At 42.5% G+C, this 23,529-nt stretch overlaps 1 protein-coding gene across 2 annotated transcripts in view; it reads left to right on the top strand.

Annotated features, from left to right (window-relative positions):
• PXDC1 (PX domain containing 1) overlaps positions 1 to 991 on the top strand; it is a 70,619-nt gene extending 69,628 nt beyond the window's left edge. For both annotated transcript variants that reach the window (XM_073567588.1, XM_073567595.1), the window contains one exon: positions 19 to 991. In XM_073567588.1, coding sequence (XP_073423689.1) covers positions 19 to 136 — 118 coding nt within the window. In that variant the 3' untranslated portion in view covers positions 137 to 991. The remainder of the gene's footprint in view (positions 1 to 18) is intronic.
• Positions 992 to 23,529: the final 22,538 nt, after the last annotated feature.

Below are 23,529 nucleotides of genomic sequence, written 5' to 3' on the forward strand. Positions count from 1 at the left end.
ATTTGTCCTTTCTTGTAGATTTGGAAACGGAACAGATTTTCCTCCGGAGGCCGAGGATACTGATGACCCTACAGCTTATGTTACGAATTTGTCCTACTACCATCTGGTTCCATTTGAAACAGACATTTTAGACTGAAGCTGTCAAGAACCTGCAAAGATTTATTTGCCATGATGGTGATGTCTCTTGAGTGCTGCTATTCCTGTGGCCTTTTACAAACTCTAAAATGCAATGCTCTTAAGCAACTAGTACACGGATCTCAGCAAATGGAACTTCTGCAGATTTACAAGATGCCTTAATGGGAACCGGAGCCAGAAGGCCGTTGCTTGTTCTTAATATCCACGTAACAATACTCACCTAGCCTATTGCCGCATGAACGTAGAGTCTACACGTATAGTGCATGTTCATCATTTCGGGCCTGTTCACTTTGGTCCAAGAATCTAGACACCAGCAGCAGTTCATGTGTATTGTGTCACTTGTATCACAGCCCGTGAAGTATGTTGAGGTCTCCAAAGCACAAATATTACAAAGAGATGACTGCTTAGAACATCAAGATCAAGAAATGTTCCTCAACAGCTGAAAATGTGCTAGATTGTTTGGGGTATATTTTTATGTGTATTGGGGGGAGTCAAAATGAAGACCACGTTTGTCCATTATGTATGTTGTGAAACTGCAGCCATCGGTATGTTGAGAATATGCGAAATGTACGTGAGATGGGAGCAAGCATCAGCCGATGGGGTCACACTTGCAGCATCTACATTCCACCGTTTTCATTCATTATTTGGTATAGGGCTTTGCTGGTATGAAGTTACCTGTGATGGATGTAGATGCATTTGCTGCATATTATTATCAGCTCTGTGTACCAACAGCTCGCACATTGTAATGTAAATATTAGTAAATTATTGAAAATGCTAATTCTTTTCTACAATACCTTTTAAAATCTATTTTATTGAAATGAAATATTACTCACAATAAATATATTTAATATCTGCAGTGTAATGTGTTCATAGAAATTAAGGGCAGCATAACTCGCTAAGAAACTACCTTAATTAGCGGTTCCACGTGACCGCTCGGCAGGAAGAGTTGCGGGTGCCGGCGGCCGGAACGAGATGCAGTGCCAGCACCCAGGGAGCACAGGTGGGTGAGTAGGATGTTTTTTTGTTTTTTTTTCAATAGGAAACATGCAAACAGGGATAGGGGATAAGGAGCCATGCATACAAGGACGGGATGGGGGAGTCATGCATACAGAGACAAACGATGGTGCCATGCAATTAGGGACAGGATCGGGAAGGCATGCATACAATGTCAGGGACGGGGGAGGCATGCATACAATGTCAGGGACGGGGGAGGCATGCATACAATGTCAAGGACGGGGGAGCCATGCATACAATAAAAAAGCGACGGGAAGGCATGCATACAATGACAGGGACGGAGGACCCATGGATACCAGGACAAGGATGAGGGGACAATGCATACCTGGCTTAAACTTTAGTCAATAAGCTTACCCAGGTTTCCGTGGCAAAAGTAGCTGCTCCGGCTTATACTTGGGTCAGCTTATGCTCGAGTATATACTGTGTGTGTGTGTGTGTATATATATATATATATATATATATATATATATATATATAATAAAAAAGAAGAAGCGGGCGGCACCGCTGTTACCGTGCTAGGATCCGTGGCTTGCAGCAGGCGGTGAGCTCACATGGAGGATTCCCGGGTGCTTGACCTCATAACAAATCACTTGTGGTTTCCAAAGAAAGAAGGTCGCACTCTGCGAGATAATAGTGAAGATTTATTGACACATAATTTCATGTCACGTCGGGGATGTGATAACAACAGTGTCAAGTGGCTGACAACAGCCGTTTCGCGCTACTCGAGCGCTTCCACGGGTCCGCGAAACGGCTGTTGTCAGCCACTTGACACTCTTGTTATCACATCCCCGACGTGACATGTAATTATGTGTCAATAAATCTTCACTATTATCTCGCAGAGTGCGACCTTCTATATATATATATACACTCACTGGCCACTTTATTAGGTACACCATGCTAGTAACGGGTTGGACCCCCTTTTGCCTTCAGAACTGCCTCAATTCTTCGTGGCAGAGATTCAACAAGGTGCTGGAAGCATTCCTCAGAGATTTTGGACCATATTGACATGATGGCATCACACAGTTGGCGCAGATTTGTCGGCTGCACATCCCTGATGCGAATCTCCCGTTCCACCACATCCCAAAGATGCTCTATTGGATTGAGATCTGGTGACTGAGGAGGCCATTTGAGCACAGTGAACTCATTGTCATGTTCAAGAAACCAATCTGAGATGATTCGAGCTTTATGACATGGCGCATTATCCTGCTGAAAGTAGCCATCAGATGCCTGTTCTTAGCTGAGAGGAGTGGTACCCAGTGTGGTCTTCTGCTTCTGTAGCCCATCTGCCTCAAAGTTCGACGCACTGTGCGTTCAGAGATGCTCTTCTGCCTACCTTGGTTGTAACGGGTGGCAATTTGAGTCACTGTTGCCTTTCTATCAGCTCGAACCAGTATGCCCATTCTCCTCTGACCTCTGGCATCAACAAGGCATTTCCGGCCACAGAACTGCCGCTCACTGGATTTTTTTTCTTTTTCGGACCATTCTCTGTAAACCCTAGAGATGGTTGTGCGTGAAAATCCCAGTAGATCAGCAGTTTCTGAAATACTCAGACCAGCCCTTCTGGCACCAACAATCATGCCACGTTCAAAGGCACTCAAATCACCTTTCTTCCCCATACTGATGCTCGGTTTGAACTGCAGGAGATTGTCTTGACCATGTCTACATGCCTAAATGCACTGAGTTGCCGCCATGTGATTGGCTGATTAGAAATTAAGTCTTAACACACAGTTGGACAGGTGTACCTAATAAAGTGGCCAGTGAGTGTATATATATATATATATATATATATTTATTGCATTCTCTCAAGCAGCTTCATGGCTTTCCAGCAGTTTTGAAGGAGTTTAACGTATTTACCTTCCCTTTGCTGACAAACTCATCATCTAAGGCTACTTTCACACTTGCGTTTTTTTGCGCTGCGCGCGCAGTGCAAACGCACATAAAAAACGTATCATGCGTTTTTTATGCGTTTTCTTGTTTTTTGCAAAAAAAAAGAAGCATGCTTTTTTTTGCGCTGACGTGCGCATGACCATCAGCACTCCCATAGACTTTAATGGGTTTTTGGGTGAATTTCGTGCGCATGCGTTTTTTGTAGATAGGTCGGACGCACGAAAAATGCAACAGGATGCATTTTGTGCGCCTGGGCGCACACTACAAAATACCGCATGAGTGTACAAACGCATGACAATGCGCATCCATGTTAAATATAGGAAGAAAAACGCATGCACATTTATGTGCAAAAACGCTGCGCAAAAAAACGCAAGTGTGAAAGTAGCCTAAGGCCATCTCAATTGGGAAGAGGTCGGGTGATTGTGGAGGTCAAACATGAAAAAATATAAAAAGGCAGCACTCGCTGTTTCTTATGGTGAAATGAAGTCTTTTATTTCAAGTCATACGGATATCCGGTATGTGAGGGGAGATATGCGGAGAGATGGAAGGACAACGGTCGTTTCGCACACAGGTGGCGCTTCTACGGGTCCTATTCTAACCATAGAAGCGCCACCTGTGCGCGAAACAGCCATCGTCCTTCCATCTGCCCTCACACGCCGCTATGCCGCTTTGGATGTCCGTATGAATTGAAATAAAGGACTTCTTTTCATTACAGGAAACAGTGAGTGCTGCCTTTCTACATTATATTTTTTCATGTTTGCATACTACTTGTTGGTTACTGCACCACGAGCATCAAAAGTTTCCTTGACTCTGGAGAGGTTGATTTCTCCTAACCCAATACCCCCTACTGGGTAATCAAAGACATTTGGTGAGGTCCTCGAAGTTATGCCGGTCTGGTGGTTTTTTTCAAGTGGCATTCCCCCTTTCCCCCAGCCTTATGCCTAGCCGCGTTCAACTCAGAAGCACCGAGGGAAGGGGTTGTGCTCTTGACCATGTGATCCCGACGTTCCATCGCCGGGAATCACCCAATCCCATACTAATGTGAACCCGACGTTCCATCGCCGGGTATTACCCGCCAACTTATGTTACTTTGATCCTGACGTTCCATCGCCAGGTATCACCCAAATCTCAAGTTAACATGAATCCGACGTTCCATCGCTGGGTATCACCCAAATGTCCAGTTAATGTGAACCAGACGTTCCATCGCCAGGTATCGCCCAAACTTACCAGACAACCACCACCTCAAATGAAGGGGATCCATGCATTTAAAGAATCCCCAATACTAATTTTACCCAACTTCGAGGACCCACCAACGCCACACAGAGAGCACCTTGACCACCTCAAGTGCTCGAGACCCCACCACTTGGCAATGCTGTGGCCTTTTCTATGCCTTCTTGCAATCCCAACGTCCACAAGTCGGTCCCCACAGCGTTCAAATGCATTCCGTCTGCTAACCAAGATGTCTGCATGATGTACCACTACCCCCCGTTCTGCACCACAAATTTGGATACTACTTTGTTGATTTTAATTCGAGCCTTGTTAATCCTTGTGACGGATCGGGCTCCCCTCCAAAATTTCCTGGGTATCATGTCAGACCATACTACTTTTAAATTTGGGAACACCCACCATAGCTGCTTCAAGTCTATTTTGATGTCCCTAACCAGTGCATTCCCGGAGCGGACCCCCGGGTCATTACCCCCTACATGCAGGACTAAGATATCTGGCGTTCCGTGAAGCCTTACCGCTCGTTGAAATTCTTGGATTACCCGACTCCACACCAAACCCCTAAACCCCAACCACCTAATTAAGGCCACGTCCCTCTTAAAACCTAGCTGTCTCCCGTCAGTCCTTATGTCGGCTCGTTTTGCTCCCCAGTGAACATAAGAATGACCTAAAATCCAGATTAGAAGTGGGTCTCGGCCCGTAATGAAACAAACATGAGTTAGTCGTTTTGGTTACTCGAGAAGTTGGCCTCCTCGCACTTGTGTTGCCGTACGTAGGACCGGTACCGTTGTGACTCCCACCGGCCAATTCTTCTTAGCACCTCTGAGCTCAAACCTTCTACCGCTGCCTCTCTGGCAGCACCGATGCGGAAGGAATGACCTCCATAGCTATGTGGATTCCTGCCCACTGCTTACAGGCACTTTCGGAACACCTTGATGAACTGGTATTTTGATAAGAATGACCCGTCCTCGTGACATAACAGGCGGTCCCCCTTGCATGGGCCTACCGGCCATAAATACCACAAAGCATTGCAATGGGCACATAATAGAATCCTTTACCCTTCCCAACTACTTTCTTACCCTTACCCCATTGGTCTGTCTTTGACTTCCTGATCCAAAATTCTATTTCCTTCTGGTTGGCCGTGATGTCTTCAGCTAAAATGCCCCCACTTTTGCTCTTTCCAGGTGCCACCAATTCTCCTATTCTCATTGCCCCGAAAAAGGCTAATGAGAAAGCCAACCTAAACAATCTATCTCAAATCGTGACCTGCAGACACCTTCTAACTGCTTCCCTAATTGAATCTTTCCCTTACGATAACCTCTGAGCACCTGCCCTACTAAAAAATTCTATGTCAGGTCAGTTCTGTTTCGAAGTTTAAAACCAAAAGCTAACCCAGAAATTAACTGATTTATCTTCGCTATAGACCACTTACCATCTGCCACTCTCCTGATCCCCCATCAATAAAACGCCAACCTGCTCCTCGTCGACTAACTGTTCGTTCCCCTCTTCTAACCATTCCTCCCAAAGCTGCCATGCCCGCTGATAAGCTGATTAATGGCTCCGCAGCCCTTATACCACACTCCAGAGCCCGGGAGGGCATGGTAAACCTTCCGCTTCCGGGGTCAACGCCCGGAACCGCTCCCACTGAAAATGAGAAAGTGCATCAGCTATTGAGTTATATTCACCTGGGACAAGTGACGCGGTGAAATGACCATTAATAGAAAAACATGCCAACACCAACTGACACAACACCCTGATTACTGGGGGGGGAAGAAGCGGTAATATTATTTATTGCCATCACCACCCCAATGTTATCACATAGGAAACAAATCTTTCTGTTCTTAGTTTCTTTTTCCACAAAGACACAGCCACCAAGATGGGGAAAATCTCCAATAGCGTTATGTTTTTAACTAAGCCTGACCGGACTCACTCCTCGGGCCACCTTGCTGCACACCATTCCCCTTGAAAATAGGCCCCAAAACCTGAGCTCCCCGCTGCATCCGTACATAGATCAATGTCCGATTTTCTGCACAAATTGTCCATCAGAGATCGCCTGTTATATTTGTTAAAAAATGTCCTCCAAACTTCCAAATCCACTTTGTTTTCGGCTGACAAGCGCACAAAATGATGAGACTATCTCACACCCGCCGTAGCCCCTGCCAACCTTCTTGAAAAGACTACCCATGGGCATAACCCGACATGCAAAGTTTAAGCTGCCCAGCAGAGACTGCACCTCCCGTAATCTTGATTTTTTGAGCTTTAACGCTCTATCTACCTCAGTCCTTAGCGCCACCACCTTCTCTTCCGGTAACCAACATTCCCATTTTTCAGTATCTATCACGATGCCCAGGAAAGAAATACATGACGTAGGGCGGACATTTTTTTCCGGGGCCAGGGGGACCCCGAATTCCTTAGCTACCCACCCCTGGCTCCCCAAAATGGTATCACACACCTGGGAGTTAGGTGGCCCCACACATCAGAAATCGTCCAAGTAATGGATCAATGACTCCAAACTTGAAATGTCTTTTACTACTTTTTTTTTCATTACAGGAAACAGTGAGTGCTGCCTTTCTATATTTTTTCATGTTTGCATACTACTTGTTGGTTACTGCACCACAAGCATCAAAAGTTTCCTGGACAGCTGTTATTGTTTTTTACAACAATTTGTCCACTGGTGCCTACATATTCCTCGCCTGTTCTGAATAATTTGATTGTGGAGGCCGTGTCATCTGGCGCAGGAATTCATCACTCTCTTTGTTGGTTGCATAGCCCTTTCATACAGTGGCATGTAAATTTTTAGAGACCTCTGGTAAAAATTTCTGTTATTGTGAACAGTTAAACCATTTGAAGGTGGAATAATCTCTTATCTTTTAGGCAATATATATTGTAAGGACGCTAATGGCCGTGTAGTCAATGGGAGGTATGTGTCACAGAGATGTCTGCTCCCTGCGATGCAAAACGGAGTATTTTGGCTTTAGTGCTCATGAGCACTATGTTGTTGTTTAGGGCACCTGTCTGGGTTGCGGGTGGCTATAAGAGATGGGTGGGTCTGGTTACCTACATACCTCACTGGTTAGGCTTGTAGCACAATGTTGTGCAGATGCCTTCTAATGGTTTCTATAGATACTGACGCACTAGGCTTGGTATGTGACGTTCAGTTTAGATTGCAGTACAGAATGGATCAATCGAGAAAGCTGTAATAAAGCATTTTCTCCATAGTGTCCCAGGAGCCGCTTTTCTACATGAAAATGCCACTCGTGCTACAGTGAGTAGCCTTGCTCAGCTTAAACATGCTACCATGGCCTGCAACGTCTCTGAATTTATCTCCCTTCAAGCACATTAGAGATGTCATTGGTCAGCAACTGCAAAGGGAACTTGGCAGAACTTTCCACTGACAACCATTAAAAACCTTGTTGATGGAATGCCAAGGCGTGTAAGTATGAGTGTTTCTGCATGTGGCGCTCATATGAATAAATCGAGATGTGTTGAAAATTTTGGCCCTGACTCACAAAAGCAGTTATGGCAGAATTGTGGTGTAAATTGCTTTGAAAAGTCTTATAATTTTTGTGTAACACATAACTCTGACTCCAACACACCCTCTCTTCAAGACTGGAGTGAACATCACTGGTCTTGGTTAAATGGGGATTTTGTTTCAATTTGTTTCAATTATACATTGTTGCAGCACCCCCAAAATATACATTACTGAAGAACCCCCATAATGTACATTGCTTCAGCACCCCATAAGATGCATTCCCCCATAATATACATTGCTACAGACCCCACAATAATAAATATTGCTGTCGACCCCCATAATATATACATTACTGCAGATCCCCCAATAAAATACATTTCTGCAAACCCTCATAATATTAGCCATAGCAGTAAAACGTAAAGGTGCAGTGCCGCCCAGCAGCTGCTGAAGCAGCAGGTTGCTCTAAACAGCTGCCGAGCAACCGGCCCAGGGGGGCATTTGCCCCCTAGTCCAGCCTGCCACTGATCACAAGTTAGGAAACAGTTATTATAGGAATAGTTCATTATTAGACGCATCATTGTGGAGGAATGCCGGAAAGTTGAGCTCTAAGGGAAATCAGTTAACAATGATGTATAAAGTAGCTATACTGATGTGGATGACAGAAGATAAACCAGTCTGGGAGGAAACCGTGCAGGAGCTATAGCTTCCAACCGTCTCAAATTCAGAGGGACTGTTCCGGAACGTCATGGCTTTGTCTTGACTTGCAATGCTCACCTCTCTCCAAATTCGTCATCGCTCCATGGCTCTTCCTCCTCAAGGGTCTGGGCCACATCTCTGATGTAAATTAAGTAAACAATTTTCTTCTCTGGTCTCCCCAAGTCTCAAGGTCCCGATATCATGCTGGCAGGCAGCTGCTTTAGCTATGAGACAGACCACAAGAGAAGAATTTGGTAATCTTAAGCTGTATTGCAGACAGTGAACACAGAAGCAGTTGATACAGGTATAGAGGTGAAGAAAAGTCAGATTTTTTCAGTACCCCAAAAACTACTAAAATTGAGAAAAAACAATTAAAAAGATGTAATTTTCTCTTTTCTTGTGAGTCTCCCCGGAACTTTAACCCACAACCTCTATAATTGCAGGCAACAGTTAAAGCTATTGAGCCACAGGCTGCAGTGATGTCACTGGGAGATCATACATACAGTAGTAACATAGTTAGCAAGGCCGAAAAAATACATTTGTACATCCATTCAGCCTATATTCCATCAGAATAAATCCCCAGATCTACTTCCTTCTAAAGAACGTAATAACTGTAAGATCTAATATTGTTACGCTCCAGGAAGACATCCAGACCTCTCTTGAACCCCTCAACTGAGTTCACCATCACCACCTCCTCAGGCAAGGAATTCCAGATTCTCACTGTTCTAACAGTAAAAAATCCTCTTCTATGTTGGTGGAAAAACCTTCTCTCTTCCAGACGCAGAGAATGCCCCCTTGTGACCGTCACCTTCCTTGGTATAAACAGATCCTCGGAGAGATATTTGTATTGTCCCCTTATATACTTATTCATGGTTATTAGATCGCCCATCAGTCGTCTTTTTTCTGGATTAAATAATCCTAATTTTGCTAATCTCTCTGGGTATTGTAGTTCCCCCATCCCCTTTATTATTTTTTTGCCCTCCTTTGTACTCGCTTAAGTTCCATTATATCCTTCCTGAGCACCGTTGCCCAAAACTGGACACAGTACTCCATGTGCAGTCTAACCAGGGATTTGTACAGAGGCAGTATACTGCTCTCATCATGTGTATCCAGACCTCTTTTAATGCACCCCATGATCCTGTTTGCCTTGGCAGCCACTGCCGGGCACTGGCTGCTCCAGGTAAGTTTATCATTAACTAGGATCCTCAAGTCCTTCTCCATGTCAGATTTAATCAGTGATTTCCCGTTCAGTGTATAATGGTGATATTGATTCCTTCTTCTCATGTGTATAACCTTACATTTATCATTGTTAAACTGCATCTGCCACATTCGGCCCAAATTTCCAACTTATCCAGATCCATCTGTAGCAGAATACTATCTTCTCTTGTATTGACTACTTTACATAGTTTTGTATCATCTGCAAATATCGATATCTTCTACCAGATCGTTAATAAATATGTTGAAGAGAATACTGTAGGTCCCAACACCGACCCCTGCGGTATCCCACTGGTCACAGCGACCCAGAGAATATACCATTTATAACCACCCTCTGCTTTATATCACTAAGCCAGTTAATTACATTTTCCCCTAGAACTATGCATTCTCATTTTGTGTACCAACCTCTTGTGTGGCGCAGTATCAAATGCTTTGGAAAAATCAAGATATACCACATCCAATGACTCACCTTGGTCCAGTCTATAGCTTGCCTCTTCATAAAAACTGATTAGATTGGTTTGACAGGAGCGATTCCTCATAAACCCATGCTGATATGGCGCTAAACAGTTATTCTCATTGAGATAATCCAGAATAACATTCCTCAGAAACCCTTCAAATATTTACCAACAATAGAGGTTAGACTTACTGGCCTATAATTTCCAGGTTCACTTTTAGAGCCCTTTTTGAATATTGGTACCACATTTGCTATGCGCCAGTCCTGTGGAACAGACCCCGTCGCTATAGAGTCCCTAAATATAAGAAATAATGGTTTGTCTATTACATTACTTAGTTCTCTTAGTACTCGTGGGTGTATGCCATCCGGACCGGAGATTTATCTATTTTAATCTTATTTAGCCAGTTTTGCACCTCTTCTTGGGTTAGATTGGTGACCCTTAATATAGGGTTTTCTTTGTATCTCTGCATTTCACCTAGTATTTTATTTTCCACTGTGAATACCGTGGAGAAGAAGGTGTTTAATATACTAGCTTTTTCCTTGTCATCTACAACCATTCTTTCCTCACAATTTTTAAGGGGCCTACACTTTCACTTATGATTCTTTTACTATTGATATAGTTGAAGAACAGTTTGGAATTACTTTTACTCTCCTTAGCAATGTGCTTCTCTGTTAACTTTTTGGCAGCTTTAATTTGTTTTTTTAGATAAAGTATTTTTCTTCCTACAGTTTTTTGGAGCTTCAACAGTGCCATTCTGCTTTAGTAGTTTAAATGCTTTCATACTGATATGTCCTGGCAGTGTCGGACTGGGGCACTGGGACTCCGGTGTGTTTGTGTCATCTCCTCCTTATAGCTGCTCCTAGACCTCCCTGCTGTGAAGCACTAGGACCTGGTAAGTATACATATATATGTGTATCTGTGTGTGTACATGTACAGTATACAGTGTGTCTGTGTATGTGTATATGGTATGTGTATATAGTATGATTGTATATATCTGGGGTGCATGTGTGTATATATATATATATGTACAGTACATACAGTATATAGGATGTGTCTGTGTACATTATATTTGTATACTGCATGTGTGGAATATATTGTGTATATGTATGTGAGCATACTGTATATACTGTATATAAACTGAATGTTTCTGTATTTATATACCTTATATGTCCTTCTACACACTGTATGTGTCTGTATACTGTATATACAGTGTATAGTGTATGGTTCTATATTTATAAAGTATATATAATGTGTGTACATGTATAGTGCATATCTGCTGCATGTATAGTGTATATGTGCTGCATATATAGTTCTGTAATTGTGGTGTCGCCATAATAGGGATCAGCAGTTAATTTATAATGGTTGTGTTTTACATTAGGACCTGTTCACACTCTTTCTTTACAGCGCCCTGGTGCCTGAATCCTCTATAGAGCCATAGAATGCAATGACAGGATTGGAGCTCAAATCAATTCCACATGTGATGTTTTTTTTCTGAACGTATCTGTCTGTCCCAACAGCCACAGAAAAGTGGACACTTTTCATGGACGACACACTGATTGAAACACTGGTGACACCAATATTGGTGTAACACGTACGTGTTTTATATGGTCATGTGAAGGGGGCCTAACAGTGTTGTTGGTGGAATATTTCAGGATTGGGGGCCCCACTTTGAATTTTACCCAGGGCCCCATTTTGTCTAAAACCGGCCCTGGCACCGAGCGATGTGTACCGTATATACTCGAATATAAGCTGAGATTTTCAGCCCGTTTTTTTGGACTGAAAGTCCCCCTCTCGGCTTATATTCGAGTCATATATACCGGGGGGTCGGAGGGGGAGAGGGGGCGGGGGTGTCAGGTCATACTTACCCGTCCTGACGCTGTCTCTTGAGCCCCCAGCTTCTCCACGCTCTCTGTTCCTGCCTTCACCGGTCATGTGGTACCGCTCATTAAAACTCATGAATATGCGCATATTCATGAGTTTTAATGAGCGGTATCACATGACCGCTGAACGCAGGAAGAGAGAGCGCGGAGAAGCTTGGGGCTCAAGCGACAGCGTCAGGACAGGTAAGTATAGCGATACTCACCTGTCCTGCGTCCATGGCTGCTTGCTGCTGTCTGTCATCGGTCAGTGACTTGAGACAGCAGAGGGCGCGGTGACGTGATTAGTGCGCGCCGCGCCCCCTGCAGTCTGAACGTCACTGACTGATGACGTGGCAGATAGCGGTGAGCAGCCATGGACGCAGGACAGGTGAGTATCTGACACCCAGCGACGGAGAGGTGAGTATGTCTTTTTTTTATTTTTACATGCTGCAGCAGCGGCAGCACATGGGGGAATAATCTTAAGGAGCTTCTAATGGGGGCAGTATATGGGGGAACAATCTATGGAGCTTCTTATGGGGGCAGTATATGGGGGAACAATATGGAGCTTCTTATGGGGGCAGCATATGGGGGAATAATCTATGGAGCTTCTAATGGGGGCAGTATATGGGGGAACAATCTATGGAGCTTCTTATGGGGGCAGTATATGGGGGAATAATCTATGGAGCTGCTTATGGGGGCAGTATATGGGGGAACAATATGGAGCTTCTAATGGGGGCAGCATATGGGGGAACAATCTATGGAGCTTCTTATGGGGGCAGTATATGGTGGAACAATCTATGGAGCTTCTTCTGGGGACACCATATGGGGGAATAATCTATGGAGCATTTCCCACCCTAGGCTTATACTCGAGTCAATAAGTTTTCCCAGTTTTTTTGTGGCAAAATTAGGGGGGTCGGCTTATACTCGGGTCGGCTTATTCTCGAGTATATGCGGTACTTTATTCTATAGCCGGCACTGGTGTGCAGGCTGTACAGAACAAATGATGTGAAGAATAACAGCAGCACCTTCACATCACCTGCTGCTGCTGCCCACTTCTATTGATGTGCTAAGAGCGGTGAGCAGAGTGCGTGTGTGTGCAGAGTGCCAACCTCACTTCAGCCAGCACAGTCAGAGGCATCGCTGACTGTGTGAGGCTGAGTCATAGAGACGCTCACGCAACAGCTGGCCCTCAGTCATCTGTTTCCTTTTCTGCGTCTCTGGCTCTTGATCTTCAAAACTGTGGACAGAGGGGGTGTGGCCTGAGCTGACGATGGTGTAACACGCACGGCTCAGGATCTCTGAGGAGGTATCTCCTAAAGTGACAAATAAAGCAAAAGAAAATCGCTCTCTTCGATAACCCATGGAAGGATTGTTTTCTCGTTACTCAGAGGTACATTCTGATACCCCTTGTCTGAGCTTTGGACATTAAAAAAGACATTTTGAAATCTGAGGCCTTTTCCCGCCATTTTACTGCAAGGTGACACCATTTTGAACCGTGAGTGAAAAAATCCTTTCCCTGCTCCCTCCATTACCCACCGGCTGTCCTTGTCCTCAGAAAAAGTATCTCCACGCTTGTCTACCACATTTTAAAGATTTTTATTGTCTTTTGGAGATTTTTTTTACAAAAATCCTGTCCTATACCAGCTGATTGGTGCAAGGATGCAAAATAGTCACCACCCTGTGCCTAATCTGACAGGATTTCTCTCGTTGCATAATTAAAAGACATTGACTTTTTTTTTGGAATCTCCTCTTGTCTTTGGAAGTCCCAGGGTGTCCTAATTTAGCTATATTCCCCTGCTTTGTGTGAGGCTGCGGGAGCTATAACGGCTGCGGAGGGATCTCTTTCATCTCAACGTCCTATCTCAAGTATGCCATTTTCCTGTCATAACAGATCTGTGAGGCGGAAGGACACAAAATAGTCCGTGATTTGTGCCTATTTCTATGTTACCTCCGCTCCCCACCGCTCCTGTGCGGCTCCACTGGGGTGATCTGCCTTTCTTCAGAGGTGCCGATATCAGCTGCCGGCTCCCCTGTTGCATATTTTATGAGCGGGGACTGACGTCACTGAGCTCTGTGTGAAGACTAGCCGCCTGTCATGGCTGCATTTAAAATCACAGGGAGCGCGTCTATATCGGCACGCAGTTAATAAAGGATTTTACTGTATGCATCATACAATATTAAAAGTGCCATCTGATTCTGTGGTGTATCTCATTCCTCATGGTCCCTTTTATAAAAAGGCATAGGAAGGCACAAGAATTTTCTATATTTTTAACGTTTATTCAGTATAAACATCACCAATAATATCAATTCTCTCTAATATAATCCCTGCAAGGCAGGATTCAAAAAAGGGCACAAGATGAGTCACAAGGCTACTCCAGTGTCCAAATCAACGAAAGTGTCTAATACGACTCCTCAAAAAGCACAAAAATTTCAGGATTCTTACAGTCCTCACTTTAAAGATCAAGTGGATATCATTAACCATTTAAGGCCAGATCTCCTCATAAAGAGGTCATGGATACATCTCTCTCATCAAAAAGGAAAAATCCTGGTAAAACTTCTGAAAAATTCACATCGCCAGCCGACGCTTCAAGTCCTGAGTCTGGAGATAATTCACCAAACTTTTGGCCGGAAAGGTCAAAATTTAAGATGGATAACACCAATCCTTCTCCTTCCCAAAATCTGGATGTTATATCCATACACTCTTACATGGATACTCTCGCCCAGAAAATCACGTCCAGTATGTCTAAATCATTTGAAAACCAAAATAAAATTTTACAGTCCACCTTGGATAAATTTAGCAGCAGGTTAGACAACCACGAAAAACGGCTAACTGTAGTGGAAGAACACACTGACGATTTATCAAAAGACACCCATGACCTCAAATCTGAATTTCACAGACTTAAATTTAAAGTTGCGGATATAGAAGACAGGAACAGACGAAACAACTTGAAAATAAGAGAAATACAAGAATCTATGTCACCGGATAAATTAGAAGACTTCATCAAGACAATTTTCAAAAAATTACTACCGACACTTACAGAGCAAGATCTCATCATAGATAGGATCCACAGACTTCCCAAACCACGGAATATCGACAAAGATCTACCTAGAGATACCATCTTAAGGGTACACTTCTTCAAGATTAAGGAAAAAATTCAACAATCTGTTAAAGATCTAGGAGGTTTTCCAGAACCCTCTGCTCACCTTTAGCTATTTACGGATCTTTCAAAGGAAACGATTGAAGGAAGAAAGTCTTTTAAGCCAGTCACTTCCACCTTGAGGGAAAATAATATCCCCTATAAATGGGGCTTCCCACTTAAACTTTTGATAATCTACAAAGGAAAGACGACCGTCCTATTCTCACCTAAAGAAGGAAGATCTAGATTTCCTGTCCTACTACAGGATACCTGACCACCATAGAATCTCCAACTCTCAAGACCCTGGGCCCTCGTCAGAGAAGGGATGATCCAACGGAGAGACCTGGCCAATATATTTACTCACCTTGTTATAAGGCCTCTCTACACTTCTTGATTATTTGGTCAATGTATTGTACTGTACTGCTTATTATTCTTCTTTCCACAGGTTTTCTCACTTCTCTACTACTTTATGGACTCATATATCACCTGAGATTATTTTCCTTCTGGGAATAGTGTTGTTATGCCAAGGGATGCCTCCAATGGGACCCATACACAAACTTTCCCCACTAAGGAATTAGAGCTTTCCGGATCGGCTCTTCCTGAAGGACAATTTTGTTCTTATTGTTTTTGTGTCACTTTTGTTTTTGGTTGCAAATAGGTATATAGTTTGAGGTTTTTGGACAACTAAGTTCTACAAAGGTAGGTGCACTCTGGTTTCTGCATTTCCTCTACCCCACTTCATACGAACCCAGCCATTCTTGTAACATGAAAATAAAATTCGTATCATACAATGTCAGGGGGTGAAATAGCCCTTGGAAGAGATTTTCCATTGGTAGGGAGATTAACGGGATGCATCCTGAGGTTGTATGCCTTCAAGAAGCCAAGTTCAAAAAAGACTACCACCCTTCTATAAATCCAAAAAATTCCCCATTTGTATTTGAATCTTGCGGCCCACGAAAGAAAGCTGGGGTTTTAACCCTGATTAGTAACTCAATTTCCTTTGAATTGCTTTCTGAAGTAAAAGACGAAAAAGGACATTATCATATTCTCCTGTGCAAATTAAACGGCCAAACCTTCACAATAGTTAATACTTATGTTCCCACCATCAGACAAATTAGCTTCCTGAATAAGCTAATGAAAAAATTAGACACCTTACGATCAGGAACCCTACTTTTTGTTACTCCACCTCTCACAGCAGACAAAAAACACAATCCTTGAACAGCTGGATTTATAATCACAAGCTATTCTACTCATTCCGCTGTTTGAACACCACATCTAGAGAATTTACTCATTTTTCTGATGGCCATCAGTCGGCATCTAGAATAGATCTGATACTCACAGATGTCTTCTCCTTGCCAAGGTTCTCCTCCAGCTCCATACTTAATAAATCTATTTCAGATCATTCCCCGGTAACTGCAGAACTGATAATAGGGTGCCCAATTCATGTGGAAATTCAACTCCTCTCTGCTTCATAACCCCACCATCAAATCTGAAATCAGCTCAGCCTTACAAAATTATTTTAGTGAAAACGAATCAAACCTCCTCAATCCGTTTACCTATTGGAATGCTCACAAGGCGGTGTTGAGGGGAGTCTTGATTCAAATTTCCTCCAGACAAAAAAAAATTAATAGGGATAAAATCCTTACCCTACAACAGTCTATTAAATCTAAAGAAGAGGAACTATGTCGATCCCCTGTTTCCTCTAACAAACAAGCTGTATTATCAGAACTTACTGATCTCAGGTTGCAGTTAAGGAAAATCATATTCAATTTTTACGACTCAGCTATTAGATCAGCAAAATGCAAACATTACTTATCTATAAATCGCCCTTGAAAATACATGTCAAACGGAACTAAGAATATATGGAAACGGAATAGAATTGACAGTATAACTTCCTCTAATGGTACATCCCTGGTCCACCCTAAAGATATTGTAGGAGCTTTTGCCAATTATTACAAAAATCTGTACAATATCAACCAAGACAACCACAATATGTAGCCATCCACCTCAGAGATTGGATCATTTCTTTCCAGAATGAACCTTCCAAAGCTTAACCCTGAAGACTTATAATTTTTGTCTTCTTCCTTGAATGAACAAGAAGTCCTAGATACCATAAACAAACTTAAAACATTCAAATCACCTGCCCAGACGGGTTTAGTAATGATTATTTCAAGTATTTTAGTAATATATTAAAGCCCCACCTTGTCAAAGTATTTAACTCAGCTTTCCAAACAGGTCAATTTCCTAAAGAGATGCTGGAAGCGACAAATAATCGTAATCCCAAAACCAAATTCTGACATTGACCAAATTTTTAATTATAGACCTATATCCCTCATCAATACAGACGTAAAAATTTATGCAAAGATCCTGGCCAATAGACTAAATCAACTCCTCCCGAGTTTAATTTCCAATGATCAGATAGGCTTCATCAAAGGAAGACAATCCATACATGGTATGAGAAGACTCATTAACATAATTAAGCTTATTTCCTCGAACAAACTCAGGGCCATTGTTATCTCTCTTGATGCTGAGAAAGCATTCGACCGCCTTAATTTGTCATATCTCGAAGCAACTCTCAAAAAATTTGGAATGGCTTCTCAGATCACGAGAGGTATTATGGCTTTGTACGCCGGCCCTGGTGCGAGGGTTTATTCCAACAATCATCTTTCCTCTACGTTTAATATAGCTAATGGGACCAGACAGGGTTGCCCATTGTCACCATTGCTTTTTGCATTAGCTATTGAACCTCTAGCCCAACTAATCAGGAACAGCACAAAGATCTCGGGAATCAAAACTTTGCACAGAGATTTTAAAATAGCGTTGTATGCAGACGATATTATTCTTACCCTCACAGATCCAAGCAACTCTATCTCTGCCTTACAAACCTTAATCCAAACTTTTGCTAAAATCTCTTATTTTAAAATAAACGACTCAAAATCCAAAATACTTGGCTTTAACCTAGGATCAGACCAAGAGGAAATTGAGGGCCTCTCACCTTGGGGGTGGGCCACTGATGGGCTGACATATCTAGGCCTAAAATTTGTCAAAAACGTAAACTCTCTAATAAAAATAAACTTAGAGCTGCTTACTAAAAAGCTTTTGTCATGGTTTATTCAGAATGCTGGGCAGGCGGTGTAGGGGTTAATTGGTAGAGCCTCCTTCTGGGTCTGGGGAGGGTTTTTATAGCTTCAGGGGAGGACCCTCCCCTGTCGTTTATACTCCTAGTTTGAGTGTGCCCGACCCTGCTCCGTTTGTGCTCTCGCCTGTCCTGATACGATTGTTTGGTGTATGATCTGGTTTGTCCTCGGTTTACGTTTCTTGAATTCTGATTTTATACTTGTGTGTCTGTCCCGTGTATGACCCCTGGCTTTGTCCTGACCTCCCTGTGATCGCCCCTCTGGTACTTCTGCCTCCATCCCGTGTGTGACCCTCTGCTACGCCTGACTATTCTCTGACTCACGATTCTGTACCTTGTTTGCCCGGACTGTGTATGACCTCCATTTTGCCCGAGTTTTCTACCATCTCTGAAAGCAGGACACTAAGCCCCGCCCCCTTGCTGTCACATGACCGTAGGTCCTGTGCCTGCTAGCTAAAGCTTCAGCGTTCAGGTCCTGTGCATCTGTACTTTCCGGCTATTCCTGTCCCCGGGGCCCCTACAGTACGGGTGAGTCCCTGCTCAGCAGAGGCTGCATGCCGGCGCTGTCAGGAGCCTGATAGCTTTTTAATGAATTCCGTACATCTAGAGGTGATGGGTTTTCTTGGTGGGGAAGAAGCATGATGGTCAAGTCTTATATTTTCCCAAAAATCCTATACCTACTTCGCTCACTGCCTTTAAAAATACCCACTTCCTCTCTCACAAACCTTCAAGCCTCATTAAACTCCTTTATATGAAATAACAAAAGACCCAGAATAGCAAAAAATATTCTATACAACCATAAACCTTATGGTGGAACTGGTTCCCCAAATATTACGGCCAATTACATTGCAAATTTAGTCAAACAAAGCTCATACTGGTGGCCTCATGATTCGACACCAGCTTGGCATGAACTAGAACTGTTCTTTAATAATTATAAACCTCTTCACCTACTAATTCTGAATCAACTCCTTCATAAAAAATTAATTACAAATTCTTATCCGATTTTTCAAGCTATTTCTGAAGCTTGGAAAAAATTTTCTGCTCCAAAAAGAGGCTCTAACAAAGAGGTCACAATAAAAAATCTGGCTCTATCAGTTATCTTTCAAGCGTCTAATCAGACCATTGACCCCATTTGGTCTGAACTTGGACTTAAAAAAAATTAAAGATTTATACGATGGCGTTACTTGTACACCTTACAATAAACTCAAGGAAAGATTTCAATCTACTACCCCTGCTTTCTTACAATATGTTATCCTCAAAGACATAATCCATGAGTTCCTTACTATCTACCCGAGAATCTCTGAACCAGCAGTTAACCTTATTTGTAATATAGATCATAATATTTTTTGGAGTTTTGAATACACGTACAAATGGTGTAACAATAGCTTTGAAGCGGTAAAGACTCAAAATATTGTCAAATGGGAAACCGAATTGCACACGACAATCGACCCTTCTGACCTTGAACAGGCATGTACCCTCTCGTATGCCTCTTCCATTTCCTTATCACTACAAGAGACCCACTTCAAGCTTTTAACGAGATGGTATTATACCCCCGTTAGACTTCATAGAATCAACCCTGACAATTCTCCGCTCTGTTGGAGGGGTTGTGGAAGGCCAGGAAACATCTTGCATATATTTTGGCAATGTCCCAAAATTGTTCCCTTTTGGAGAAAGATTTCTAACCTTATCGATTTTATCCTAGGAACACGACTTATTTTGTCTCCTCGTCTGGCCCTTCTTTCTCTGGATGCAGACAAAATTGATACTTCTAACAGCCTATTGATTATGCACATTTTACTAGTCTCCAAACATAGTATTGCCTTTCTTTGGAAAAACCCAAAACCCCCACAAATTAATGAAATTATAGACAAACTTATCCTTCATCATTCTTTTGAATTGAAATTTGCGAATGTGCATGATCAATTTGCTAAATATTCTAGGAAATGGTCTAGATGGCTGGAGTTGATCTCTCAAGTCTTCACCCAGAGTGCACCTGCCTAAGGCCCCTTGTGTTTGGGTCTTTGGAACATATATATTAATATATTATATGCTTAAATACCTACCTTTGTAATAATTCACTGCATAATATGCTTCTGCATTAACTTGTTTCATTTTATGTCTTCTTTATATTTGGACTTTATTGTCCTTTCTTTTTCATTCCTTCCCTTTACATTTTTCGCTCCCCCCTTTTTTCCCCATCTTTCCTCCCCCATCCTCCCCATTTATTGAAACTCAAATAAAACATTTGGAAAACAAAACGGTGGACAGAAGTGGTCTAATGCTGAGTGGCTGACAAGCAGCCAGTCAGCATTAGTTTTCTTTGTGTGACCTCACAGCACAGCTCAGACAATAAGCAGTGCTGTAATGGTCAGCTCTCCTGCCCAACCAGCACAGCAGTATCACATAGAGGAGCTGAGGGACATTTATGACTGCAGCCAAAGTGTTAGTGCAAGTAAAATATATGATGCCTGCAGGCAGCCTGCAGCATGACTAGTTCTCCAGCCACTGAGGCATTTAGGTGAGGGGGCCCCCCATGCAATCTAAAGGTGACACGGGGTGGGGGTCACCTTTCTACTTTCTTGTGGGCCATTTGCCCCACTGTCTCCTAATTTCCTCAGGAAATTAGGTGACAGTGGGGAAGGGGGGCCTCAGGAAATTAGGTGACACAGTGGGGAAGGGGGCCCTCAGGAAATTAGGTTGCAAAGTGGGGAAGGGGGCCCTCAGGAAATTAGGTGACACCGTTGGGAAAGGGGCCCTCAGGAAATTAGGTTACACAGTGGGAAAGGGGCCCTCAAGAAATTAGATGACATGGTGGGAAAGGGGGGCCCACAGGAAATTGGGTGACACAGTGCGGAAGGGGGCCCTCAGGTATTCGACCCCTTCATGACATCCACCGTACATGTATGGCGTATGTTAAATGCCACTGTCAATCTCTGACAGTGGCATTTAACATGCGGGGCACCGACATGCGTGCGCATAATTCTTTTGCCAATCAGCATACCTGTTACGTGATCTCAGGCTGTTGATGGGTTGCCATGAAAGCAAGGGGTCAGCTGATGACCCCTGTGCCTAGCATCACTGTATATAGCATGGGCGATCAGACAATGGCATTTTTAAGTCCCCTAAGGGCAATAACAGTTACAATGAAAAGTAAAAAAAAGTTTTAAAAAATACCTTAAAGTTCAAATCATCCCCCTTATATCCCATTGAAAATAAAGATGTTTAAAATATTTAAAAAGTCAGCTCTATCAAAATCTAAAAACAATTAACTCGACCAGTAAACACCGTAAGGCTATGTTCACACATTTTTACTGTGTTTTTGCAGCGTTTTTGTTTGCACTATATACTGCTTTCAATAGGTGAAAAATTCTGAAAAATGCTGCAAGAAGTGATTTCAGTGGCTTCTTAATTTTTGCCAGAGCTGTATAAATATGAAGGACAGTGATCTTGATGATTTTGCTGAATAACACGATTGGACAGATAGCACAATTTAATTATTTTCTTTCCTGTTACTCAATCAGTCAAGAACCTTTCGGTAGGAACGTTAATTTATTTTCTCACCTTTATCCCACTATAGTTTGCAGTTCCATTCCTTGAAATGAATGTTGTTTAATTAGTGAAACAAAGGTTAGGTTCCCTCCATCAAAGCTGAGTTGTGCTGAGCACTGACCTCTAAAATTGTGTGAGTAGGAGTTTGCTGATGACGAGGCACCTAAAATAGAAAATGCTACATAAAAATGTATTCGTTGCTTTGAATTGCATTGCTAGCACGTAGCCTTGACAACCCAGAGAATATGTCAGGATTTTCTCCGCTGAAATTGAAAATCAGTTCAGTGTTATTGGGAACTATAAAAAAGCAACAAAACACATCCTTCAGAGGTTACGTGGTCAGCACAATGTGAAGAAGAATATCAACAGTATTCTTCCCGACATCGGTACATAGAACATTACACAGTTCAGTGTTTTCCAATTTGCACCATTGTTCTTCATTCCCTTGAAATTTCTCTCCCTGCTCTAGTCACGATTGAGATGTAGTGAAGTCCCTGTATGACACATGAAAAGGCATCAATTGTAGCCCCTGGAGGAAATGCAGACCTGTGTCAGACATGGTGAGAACAGGAGAATAATGCAGTTTTAACGCTTTAATGGGACAAGCAAGCTGTATTTTAAGTCAGCAACTTCTACGAAGAATTAGAGAAAATAATCCTGATGAAGAGGGACAGGTTTTTCATAAACTAAAGGACAGAGACAGGATAAAAAAAGCCATATTTAAATTAATTTTTATTTTACTGTAAATATAGCCATGTCAGGGCTTGTTTTTTGCAGGATGAGTCATACTTTTCAATGACACCATAGATTTTACCATATAGTTTACTGGAAAATGGGGCGGAAATCCAAGTGCAGTGAGATTGCAAAAAAAATGCAATTTCACATTTTTTTGTTTTTTTATTTACCACGTTCACTAAAGGCTAAAACTGACATGGTAATATGATTCTCCAGGTCATTACGAGTACGCAGATACCAAACATGTATAGTCCCTTTTATTGTCTTTTACGGGGGACATGGGCTTCCATGGATTATCGTTGGACAGATAAGGAATATGGTGTTTTATTACTTTTACAGGGGATATGGACATCGATGGATTATAGACGTAAAGATGAGTATAACATGGTTTTGTTTTTTTATAAATGTGCGAAAGAGGGTGTTGAGTTTTATTTAAAATAAAGGAGTTTACTCTATCTGTTTGTTTATTTCAAAACTTACTATGGGGTTAGTCATGGGGGCATGTAAGGGTATGTGCACGCGTAAGCATTTTTTTGTGCTTTTTAAGCGTTTTTACCAAATAAAACACTTAAAAAATGCTTAAAAGAAGCATCTCATTCATTTTAATTAATTCTGCACTTTTTGTGCATATTGATGCATTTTTTCAGCGAAAAAAATGCACTGCGGTAAAAAATGCAGCATGCTCATTAATTTCGCGCATTTCTAGCTATTTTCTATGAGACTGGGGATGCTCCGGAAAAAAACGCATAAAAAACATGCATTTTTTGCGCAAAAAGCGCACAGAAAACACACGGAAAAAAACATGCATCTTCTGGGAAGGAGTCCGGTTTTCAGTCAGGATTTTTCTGCATACGTGTGCACACACCCTTATAGACACTTCTCCATTACTAACCCCTGGGCTTGATGTCAGCTGAAAATACAAAGCTGACATCAACCCCAACCATATTACCCCACTTGCTACCACCACAGGGCAAGTAGAAAGAGCGAGGCTAAGTGCCAGATTTGGCGCATCTCA

This window comes from Dendrobates tinctorius, unplaced genomic scaffold (assembly GCF_039654945.1).
Source record: "Dendrobates tinctorius isolate UK_male_01 unplaced genomic scaffold, ASM3965494v1 ptg000004l, whole genome shotgun sequence".
Lineage (NCBI taxonomy): Eukaryota > Metazoa > Chordata > Amphibia > Anura > Dendrobatidae > Dendrobates > Dendrobates tinctorius.